Source organism: Necator americanus, chromosome I, assembly GCF_031761385.1.
Source record: "Necator americanus strain Aroian chromosome I, whole genome shotgun sequence".
In the NCBI taxonomy this organism is placed as follows: Eukaryota; Metazoa; Nematoda; class Chromadorea; order Rhabditida; family Ancylostomatidae; genus Necator; species Necator americanus.
Genome location: NC_087371.1, coordinates 30,792,349 through 30,802,606, shown reverse-complemented (window position 1 = coordinate 30,802,606; position 10,258 = coordinate 30,792,349). Strand labels below are relative to the sequence as shown.

Here is a 10,258-nt window from a genome sequence, read left to right as displayed (position 1 = left end):
AAATAATCAAATTAAACGGACCTTTAAAGGCAAAGTATTAGTCTTAGAGGATCTATGACAGCTAATGTTACAAAGAGAAAAAAGTAAGCCACTGAATGCCCCCTCTTTCCCTCTCCTCCCCAACTACATTTTAACCCACATCTCTTATTCTATGTAAAGAACAAATATATATTTCTACAGTTCAAAAACGAGAATAGAAAGATAATGTTACACAAAATTATATACTTTAGCACAACACCTTTGTTGAGCAGATAAAGATGTGGATTTATTTGAGCACAAACTAAATCGTTTCTGGATTTCACTATAAAAGAAACGCCATACAGGTAAGAGACGAATAGTAAAGCAAAATTTAAGCTAATCAGTCAAAATTCCTAGAAGGACTACAATATCTATGAGAACATTCATTTCATATTTATCTTCTTCAAATGTGAAGAACAGCAGTTACAAAAGCACTAAGGAGTCAGATGCGGAGATTTCCAAAGAAGCAGTTATGAGAACAGAATGAGGTCATCACAACCAAGTACTTAGCATCAAACAGAATCTATCACTGATTACACGAGTGAGGAAACAAACCGATGCCGACAAGTTTCGACGGCTGTGTCGACCCACACGGCTGGCAGTGAGAAAATCCAATGCACACAATATTTGCAACACCGTATCCGAAAAATAATCGATGCTAGTGCTAGTTTTTTCCTCTGCACTGAGGATTCTGCAAACTGAGTCTAGGTCGTGACTGCAATCGTCGCATTTGTCCATCCGGGTCTCGCCTTTCCACTTCGTGATCTAAACGCACCCCCAATGTTGAGATGTTCTTTTTTAATGTTTTGTTTCTGAAGAATTGTATTTGTTTCATACACAGTAACTGCATGAAGCAACAATGGGCCGAGTATACAAGTCTGATTGCTACTTGCTAGCGGTGGCGCTGCTCATACCAAATAAAATCAAGTATTTGAGTGTATGCTAGGGAACGCACGAGCTATATAGCCCGCACAGCTATGTGGCGCAAGATTCCCCTATAAGGCGAAAAGGTACTGTTGTCCGGGATGGGAGGGAGGGGGAGAGAAGTGGTCCAGGCCAAAGCCCACAACCTGTAAGCTGCTCAGAGGAGGCATCGAGTTTTTGGCAACAACTATCGTAAATTGTCGAAGGAACTCCAAGAGGCCACCCTCTCTAAACTTCTGGGATATCTTTGTGCGGCGTTTGTTGCACTGGCATTAGAGATCAGCGCGTCATCAGTGTCGGAGACTACACCATCTGTTGGAGATGTTGATGAAAAGAAAGTAGGAAAATGCACCATAGTTGTGACGAACAACTGCAAAAGCTGGTGGGAGAATTCGACTAAGCTTCGTTAAGATGCGCCTCTGTACGACTGCGGGATCACCGAAGATGTAAACTCTGGATCATATCTGTCCACACACTTACGGAGACCGCAGGAGAGAGCAGCAAAGATCCTTGCTATGATGAAGCCAATGCGTTGATGTCTAGGATAGCTAGCCAGCAACTGATCTTATCGGTACCGAAGAATATTGGACCTGAACAACAACGACGAAGAACGTTCCTCAGTCGGTTATTCGGAAATCTAGAACTTTATGGAAGGTCGACTCTGACCACCGTCTAGCTCTTTTCAGTTTCAGAACGGTTTCAGACCCGAAAAGAAACTGAGGAGTTCCTTCTCGACCGAAAATTGACATACATGTCTGAAGGACGAAGAGTGCAGGACGAATTTCCGCCTACGAGTATCCTTTCATGTTCTAGTAGGGAAAAGGAAGAACCACTACGATGCTGATTCCTTCTCAAGGCGAATCCGGGGAAAAGTAACGCTCCTGATTTTAGGGCAGAGGAAGAAGCTTGCTTTGTATCTGCGAAGATAAAATCCATGTATAATTCTGTATATTTCGCCCGCAGTACTGGTGACTTCAAGAAGGAGAGGTATCTGAGAAGGAAGCTTCCTCACAAGGTCGCGAAAAAGAATGAACTTCAAGAGCGAAGGAGTTTTAAAAGGCAGGGAAGAAAGAACCCGAAGAAAACCTATGCTTTACTAAGACAGTCACCTTGATCACTTTGACTCCCGTTGATCTTCGAACTGGTCGGGCGGGCGCCAGTAATTCTTCCATTTGTCCCGATCGCGTGCCAGAATAGCCCAGTGGTTCCTCCTTTCGCGTGGGACACGAAGAGCATCATATTTTTCTTTGAAGGACTTCGTGAAGAAATCTGACCATCGGGTCGGCGGTCTTCCTGTAGTGCGCTTAATATCGCGGGGAACCCAGTCGCTCACGGCTCTGGTCCAACGGTTGTCATTAAAGCGCATCACGTGTCTGGCCCACCTTATTTTACTTTCCTTGGCAAACGCGGAGGCGTCTCTAATCTTCGATCGCTGACGTAGGAGAGAACTTCGAATCCCGTCTCTCACTTGCGTGAAACGGGATACTCCTAGCATCACTCTCTCAATTGCGCGTTCAATGACGCTCACCGCGTTTTCTTCCTGCTTGCGAAATGCCTAGGTTTCCGAAGCATAGGTCAAAGCAGGAAGTACGGTGGTGTTCAAGAGGTGAGCACGGAGCCGGGTGTTCCTGCTCTTCTTCACTACATCCTCGGTGCTCTTGTACACTCCCCAAGCCGCTCGTCTCCTCCTGCCCAGCCCGGGGGCCAGGTCGTTCATCATGTTTAGTTCCCGACCCAGATAAACGTAGCTGGTGCATTCGGATATGTTCGTTCCGTTGAGCGTGAATGGGGCATCCGAGACCCATCCGTTCCGCATGAACATCGTCTTTTGTAGATTCAGCTGAAGACCGATGCATCCACATGTTTCGTCGAATTCGGTCAGCATTAGTTCCGCTTGGCTGATGCTAGGTGTTATCAGTACGATGTCATCAGCAAAGCGCAAATGGTATAGCTGCCGACCATCAACCTTCACTCCCATGTCGTCCCATTCCAACTTTTGCATTGCGTTCTCGAGGGTGGCTGTGAATGTTTTGGGCGAAATTGTATCACCCTGTCGGACCCAGCTCTTCACGTCAATGATGGTGTTCTTGTAGAATGGCGAAATTCCGGTCGTGAAGTTACTGTACAACTCTCGAAGTACCTTTATGTACTGAGTAGGGACGCCTTGGTTGTCCAAGGCTTCCACGACCGCTTCCGTCTCAACTGAGTCGAAGCCCTTTTTCAAGTCGATGAAGGTGAGACAGAGCGGCATCTTGTACTCTCGTGATACCTTGATGAGTTTCGAAACAGTGTGAATGTGGTCAATCGAGCTGAATCCTTTTCGAAACCCTGCTTGTTCGCGTGGCTGTCCTTCATCCAAGACTTTTTCAATCCTATTAAGGATTACTCTTGTAAAGAGCTTGTAGATGACGGACAGTAGGCAGATTGGACGATAGTTGCCGATGTCATGTGGATCTCCCTTTTTATACAACAACACGGTCTTGCTGGTCTTCCACTGTTTAGGAACCTTGCATTCCGACAGATAACGTGTAAAGAGCCTCGCCAGGGTGTTGATGAGTACTGGCGGAAGGCTCTTCAGGTGTTCTGGTCTTATTCTGTCGGGACCGAGTGCCGTACGATTTCTTACCGACATGATAGCATGTCATATTTCGGACGGGAGAACCTCTGGAATGACTTGTCCATCTTCCCTCAGATGGTGAGGAGGCAAGTGGACATGGCTGTCGAAGAGATCAGAGTAGAAGTCGTAGATGATTTTCTCCATCCCCCTTCTCGATGCAATGGCTGTTCCCTTTGGGTTCCGGAGAGCAGTCATCCTCGTCTTGCGACTGGCGAAGTTTCGACGGGCACAGCGGATGCTTTTCCCCGCCTCTGCAGCTTCAGCCAGCACTTCTGCTCTTCTCTCTTTAAGGTCTTCCTTTATCGCCTCTCGGCAAAGCCTTGCGAGCTCGGACGTGAGTTCTTGGTTCCCTGCGGCTCGTGCTGCTCCACGCTGGCGTATCAGCTCAAGAGTTTCAAGAGACAGGCGCCTCCTGGTGGTTTTAAAACTCTCAGCCTTCTTCGCGCAGTCATGAAGGTGTTCGACAAGCCGGTCATATTCCTCGTCGATGTTGTCCATTGCAGAATCTTCCCAAAAGCCGGCTAGCGTAGCGAAGAGATCCCAGTTGATGGTAGTCCTGGGATTTCTCTCTCTGAACTTGGCGGCTTTCTCTGCTCTCCTTGTGAAGGAAAATCTTCCTCGGAGGAGGCGATGGTCCGATCCCGTCTAGAACTTTGGTACAACACCGACGTCCGTCAGGCAGAACCTTTTATTGACGATGATGTGGTCTATTTCATTACGATACCCTCCACTGGGTGACTCCCACGTCCAACGTAGAGAGGAGGGCTTCTAGAATTGCGAGTTCCCATGGATGGTCTTAGTCGTCATGATGAACTCGGAGAGCCTCTCTCCCTGGTCATTCCATTGTAGGCCGTGGGTCCCGATGTGAAGTTCCTTCGGCGTTCTTCTTGGGCCAACCTTGGCGTTAAAATCGCCAATTAAGTCCTTGTAGAAGGCATGGTCTTCTCGGTAGAACTTCTCCAGGTCTATATAGAAAGCTTCGACTTCTTCTTCTTCGTAGCTTGATGTTGGAGCGTAAGCGACGAAGATAGTCAAAGCAGGTGTTGGGCCACATCTTCTCATCCGCAGACGTCCGATTCGGGTCGTAAGTTGTTCGAAAGAGTCGATGTTCTTTGCCATACTCGTATTGACGAGGACGCTAACTCCACCAACACCTCTACTGTCGCATGTTCCTAAGAACAGTTCTTCTCCAGTTTCATATACGGCGTTGAGAGGGTGACGTCGTCTCGTCTCGGTCAGTCGTACTTGATCTTGTTGGCTTGCATCATCAGATCTTCGATGGCCGCTTCGGATGCAAGCGTATGTGCATTACAAGTACAGTTCGCCATCTTAGTCCTTTTCCGTTTTGGTAGCCTACATGACTCCTGCAACCCCGTCCTACCTGGCGCTACCGTACCAGGCTTTCCTCCGGAATTAGGAGACTCTTTTCTATTACTGTGTTTTGCGTAAAATTTTAAAACCCATGGGCAGGTTGCAAGCCTCTAGTCCCATGAGTTTCTGGGAGAACTTTCGTTCTCCCGGAGTGGACATGTGGAGCTTATTTGTTGGAGACGACTCCAAACCGCCTCCCTTGCACCTCCCAGTCACTTGATTGCAGGCTTTTGGCCGGACCGACGTGCGGGATACAAGGATGTCATGAGTCAGTCCTGGCTCAGCAGAAACAGGAAGTCCATCCCCTGAATCCATTTGCGTCTCTGGGCAAGCACAAGGTCGCTTTTGGTCCGCAATTAGCCCCCTATCCGCCACCCGGAGACGCGCCACGTAGCCTCACGACTAACCGGCTGTGATCCCTCTAGTGAGGGAGATCCGTGGTACTACTAAAACAGTATAATGGCAAAATGAAAAGGTGCTCTCCAGACCTCAAAGAGTCGCTGACGGTGAAACAACATCACCAGTTTGGAGGGATTGCTTCGATACCTTGTTGAACCACGTCCAGCGACCGACATACATGTGTCAGCGGGGAACCGCTGACCGTGTTGGAGATTCTGGCCTGTATCCAAAGACAGGCCTTGATAGAAGTATAAAACCCCTCTATCCCGCACATTGGTGCGACCAGACACCTGCGGTGAAGTGACTCGGAGGTGCAAAGAAGGCGGTTTGGAGTCGCCTTCAACCAATAAATTCCATTCGTAAATCAGGAGAACCCCGCCCTCCAGCAAAACCGGCGGGCGTAGTGGTCTGCAATGTGCCCGTGAGTTTTAAACTAATCGCACGACACAGTAATATGAAAGCAATCTGACCCTGGAATAACGGTATCTAAAGGGTGGTACGATGGTGCCAGAAAATAGGCTTCAAGGGTGATCTAGGCTGCAGAATCGCAAAAGAACTAGAATGACTATTTGTACTGCAACGCGCATACGCTTGCATCGGAAGCGGATATTGAATATCTGATTTAGCAAACCAGACAAATTAAGTACGATGGACTAACCAGGAGGAGAAGCGCCGCTCACTGAGTGCGATATATGACACTACAGAAGAACTGTTCCTAGGAACATGAAACAGTATAGGAGTTAGTGGAGTCGCTGTCCTTGTTAACACGAGTGCAGCCAACATCGGGAACGGTGAAAAGGCTCTCGTAGTCTTTCGAGCATTCCTTCAATCATGCCTTGCGCGAAAAATTAGCGTTGAGGTGTGTCTTATGGAGATTCATCGCCGTTGCTGCCCAAATAACTGACTCTGCCTTAGCTGATGGTACACATTATCACCGGCTGGGATATAGTTCATGAGCTTTTTGGAAAATCAGAAAAATCTACAGGAAATTTGTGGTGGAAATTTTGAGGAGAAATATTTCATATAAGGTGTTCTCACATTTGTTACCGTTCCACAAGCAAAGAAAATAGTCACGTGAAATATCAGGAAGAGATGCATCTGATAGCCTTAGTAACGTATATGAAGATTTCCGTTATTTTTGAAAACAGAGAGCATCCCTGCTTTCAAAAATAACGGTGGTGAGGATTGTCGACGTTCTGTAAATTAAAAATGATCGTAACCGAGAGCCTAGATAGAACAACTACAGCATTGAGGAATGGGATGGAGAAGGTTATTCACGGCTTCTACTCAGATCTCTTCGGCAGGCACGTCCACTCGCTGTTTCACTACTGAATGAATGTGGACATATCATCCCAAAAATCCTCCTTTTTAAAGTACGACATGTTATCATGTCTGTCTCGCAAGGAGCACGATTTCTTACAGAAATGATAACATGTCGTACTTTAAAATAAGATCTGAATATCAGAAGAATCTCCATTCTATTAGTCTCAACATTCTGGCTAGGCTTTTTACACCTCGTCTGTCGGAATGTAAGGGTCCAAAGCAATAGAAAACCAGTAAGACTGTGCTACTGTATAACAATAGGGATCCGCACGTTATGGGCGACTGTTTTCCAATCTGCTTACAACCCGTCATGTACAAGCTCTTCACAAAAGTAATCTTACAGGAAGAACAGCGGGGCTAGAAGCCGGATTTAAAAAGCGGTTCAGCGCGATTCCACACACACACCTTTTTAAAACACATAGAGATATCGCAAGAATACAAGTTACCACTGTCTTTCGCTTCTATCGATACCTGGAAGGCCATGGATTCACGTAAGACGGAAGCGGTCATGGAGGCCGTGAACAATCAAAGCGTCCTAACTCAATACATAAAGATACTTAGTTAGTTATTTATTAACTTCACGGCCAAAATTTCTGCATTTTGTTTGATTGGATCATAAGTACTGGCGTATTTATGCGAAAATTTAGCATGGAGCGTGGACAATGAAATGTTTTGGAGTTCTGTTTTATGTCAATCGTTTAAGAGTTATAAATTCGACAAAATAGTGTGTTTGGCTGCCGCACTCTTTGTTTTTATCAAGTCATTAAATATGAGCGTCCTCTCGACAAAAAAGAGCATTTTCGACAAGTGCTTTTTGCGTTTAGTGCCGAAGCGACAACATTACCTCCCCCTCCCCCTTTGTTCCCTCGTTCAGTTCGAAGAGAAACGACTGAGTCTGCTTATATACGGATCGATGGAGGAATTGACAGAGATGATGGAATATTCTCACAGTATCACATAGCGCATCTCCACTTGATGGAAAGGTTTAAAAGTTGATATATGGGGCTCTTCCTGCCTTGAACGACAAGAAACAATAACTGAACAGCTGGTTGAACGTTGTGAAGAGGTCGCGAACAACAATGGAGAATACATTATTGACGAGTTGTTCATTTCTTGTTCATTTCTGTGACGACCTAAACTTTAAAAAAAGGCCAGAACTTATGAGTCAACCCAATAGAATATGGTCGTAATCTGCATGCAGGTGTTCGGTAGGGTGACACAATCTCACGCAAAATATTTAATTTCTCTCTCGAGAATATAATGTATAGATTGGAACATGACAACATGGGAGTAAAGGCGGACGTCCGCCAGTTACAATATCTTCGTCTAGCTGATGATGCTTGTTTTAATGAAATCTACCATTTAAGCGGAACGAATGCTTGTCGAATTTGATGACGCATATAAAAAAATCGGTCTCATATCGGTTACATATTTGATGTCTACATGCAGTGATATAAAACGATCATTGTAACCGTAGCTGCAGTAGCTGGCGCACTACTCCTAACTTACCTCTACTTAACAACAGCATGTGGTCGGCTACTTAGATTCTGCCTCAATTTCTTGGCTAAATCTGTGGAATGTGCATGCAGAATACTCAAGTGCATGATCCTTTTTATTTTCACGCATATTTGTCATACTCTTCTCGGGAAGAAAAAAGAAAAAACAACCGAGAAGCTTCTTTAGCAATTGTTTTGGATTATGCATCAGTCGAAAGTGCAGTATATGATTTTAGTGCAATGAATCCGCAAGAGTAGTATGAAGAAAACATCAGAAGATGACAAGCGGAGTATGAACAGAAGCTTAAACGTCGATGCAGCGAAGAGAAGAAGTTGATAGAGGAGGTGCGGTATAAGCGATCCTGTGTCAGGTTGGCGCCTACGTTCCCTTCGGAAAAGGAGATTCAGAAAAGGATAAGGAATTTCCTGAGGACCGTTATCAAGATTACCCGCTCGAACAGCATCGGGAAGGAATATGCGGACCTTCGAGGGAGCAGGCCAGATTACTTTGCCGGAATGGAAGCGACGTTGTACAAGTCCCGCATTGAAATTATGCGGCTGGAAGCGTGCAACATTATGGAAAGGATTCGTAATGCTGGCGAAGGACTAGCGATGACGTACGACTTGTATAAGCTTCTTATTCACGCTGAAGACGCATCAGAAGGATCTCAAGAGGAGTTCCACCAAAGAGAAGAAGAAGGGGTGCTAATGGATCCAAAGTTCACCATGGACTTTGTAAGGAAGGAGCTCGACTTCGTCGATAATTTCAAACTGCAAGTGGACACCGAAATATAGGAAGCAGAATGGAACCGAATGGAGAACGAAAGTCGAGAAGGTGCATTCCAACAACTCAAAGACATGATTTCCGAACTTCGACAATATGTCGGCGAAAGGTGCATAGAGCTGCAGGAACAACTAAGTAAGCAGGATGACGTCATCGAGAGCGCGGTGGAGAGTCTTGAGATCCTTAAGAAATCAGTTAGAGATCTCACCAAGGAAGTAGTCGAGCAAAAGCAAACCGTCCGTGAAGAGGAGGAAGACTACGATACGGAAAAAAGAAGGACCCATCACCTTCCGATGAAACCGACTGCATTGAACCACAGTGGGAATTCGTGGAGGAAGACGACGTCATAGGTTCATTAGAGTCAGAGGAGTCTGAGGCGAACTTGCAAGAAGATACGCTGGATGAAGTTGATGAACATGCAGCTGGGACAAACATGCGGGAAAACACCGTTGACGGAGGCGCATCGTACGAAAGATCAAGGAAGGAATCTATAGAAGCAAGTGATGCATATTCCAGAAGAGGATCCAGTGAAACAAACGTCTCCCAAACAATTTATCCCGGTGCCCAAAGAAGAAAGGAGATAGAAGCCAGAATGACAGAAATCAAAATCCAGATACACAACGGAAAGGGAATCCCGGAGAGGAAGATATGCCATGCGAACTTCATGAGGGAGCAAAAACGCTACATGAGATGTGCATTCTGCCTCGCAAAAGGGATGCATTACAGTGATTGCTGTCCTATTGCGCCTAGCGTTGAAGTGCGGATGAAAAAAATTCGCTGCCGTTTTTGCCTGGATACCTAGCATGGTTCCGACAGGTGCAGAAGACCAAGGAAACGGTGCAACCACTGCCACTCCGACGACCATCACACGGCCTTATGCATCTTGCCGGAGCGTATACGAGAATACTATTGGGAATACGACGAACTCCGCGAAGAACTCGAGATGTTCGAGGATTACTATGGATCATCAACTTCCGGTGCGGCGGAGTATCACGGACGTGATGGAAAATAGGGAAGGTGCATTAAAAGTGCATTGGTATGAATGTGATGATAGCACCGATCGATATTCTGTAATGTATTTATGTTGTCATTATTAGGATGCTTTCTTAGAGATTGTAGCGCAGATTGTAGAAGTAGTAACAACATGCGCTTGTATATAAGAAACGCGCAAATGTCGATTTCAATGTTCATTTATTTGTTTCTGATTTTTCAGTTTCTTTCTGTTTCTATATGTATATTATATATGTTTCTTCTGTATCATGTAAAAGTAGGAAAATTTCATCTTTAACGGTGCATTTCACTTTATGGTGCATTTGTGTTACCTAT

At 45.7% G+C, this 10,258-nt stretch overlaps 4 protein-coding genes across 8 annotated transcripts; 1 reads left to right on the top strand and 3 right to left on the bottom strand.

The window, feature by feature from the left end:
- Positions 1-2,056: 2,056 nt before the first annotated feature.
- On the bottom strand, positions 2,057-2,437 carry RB195_007367 (uncharacterized protein; the record flags this gene model as incomplete). The annotated part of the gene is made up of 1 exon (XM_064180954.1): positions 2,057-2,437. One exon carries the CDS (start codon positions 2,435-2,437, stop codon positions 2,057-2,059), a length of 381 nt encoding a protein of 126 aa, XP_064037784.1.
- A 60-nt stretch (positions 2,438-2,497) lies between these two features.
- On the bottom strand, positions 2,498-7,162 carry RB195_007365 (uncharacterized protein; the record flags this gene model as incomplete). Of its 3 annotated transcripts, XM_064180950.1 has the most annotated exons (4): positions 2,498-3,448; positions 3,605-4,204; positions 4,457-4,731; positions 7,099-7,162. In XM_064180950.1, 4 exons carry the CDS (start codon positions 7,160-7,162, stop codon positions 2,498-2,500), a joined length of 1,890 nt encoding a protein of 629 aa, XP_064037780.1. The 3 variants fall into 3 exon arrangements, with proteins under 3 accessions (XP_064037780.1, XP_064037783.1, XP_064037782.1); XM_064180952.1 differs by lacking the exons at positions 3,605-4,204; positions 4,457-4,731; positions 7,099-7,162 and having other exon boundaries at positions 2,498-3,574; XM_064180951.1 differs by lacking the exons at positions 2,498-3,448; positions 4,457-4,731; positions 7,099-7,162 and having other exon boundaries at positions 3,584-4,057.
- On the bottom strand, positions 4,328-5,245 carry RB195_007366 (uncharacterized protein; the record flags this gene model as incomplete). Its single annotated transcript, XM_064180953.1, has 2 exons — positions 4,328-4,844; positions 4,995-5,245. The coding sequence occupies 2 exons, from the start codon at positions 5,243-5,245 to the stop codon at positions 4,328-4,330; spliced, it is 768 nt and encodes a 255-aa protein (XP_064037781.1).
- A 1,502-nt stretch (positions 7,163-8,664) lies between the features above and the next one.
- On the top strand, positions 8,665-9,934 carry RB195_007364 (uncharacterized protein; the record flags this gene model as incomplete). 3 transcript variants are annotated; one of them, XM_064180947.1, is made up of 4 exons in its annotated part: positions 8,665-8,883; positions 8,944-9,041; positions 9,179-9,689; positions 9,749-9,934. In XM_064180947.1, the coding sequence occupies 4 exons, from the start codon at positions 8,665-8,667 to the stop codon at positions 9,932-9,934; spliced, it is 1,014 nt and encodes a 337-aa protein (XP_064037777.1). The 3 variants fall into 3 exon arrangements, with proteins under 3 accessions (XP_064037777.1, XP_064037779.1, XP_064037778.1); XM_064180949.1 differs by lacking the exons at positions 8,944-9,041; positions 9,179-9,689; positions 9,749-9,934 and having other exon boundaries at positions 8,665-8,943; XM_064180948.1 differs by lacking the exons at positions 8,665-8,883; positions 9,749-9,934 and having other exon boundaries at positions 8,962-9,282.
- Between the last annotated feature and the right edge of the window lie 324 nt (positions 9,935-10,258).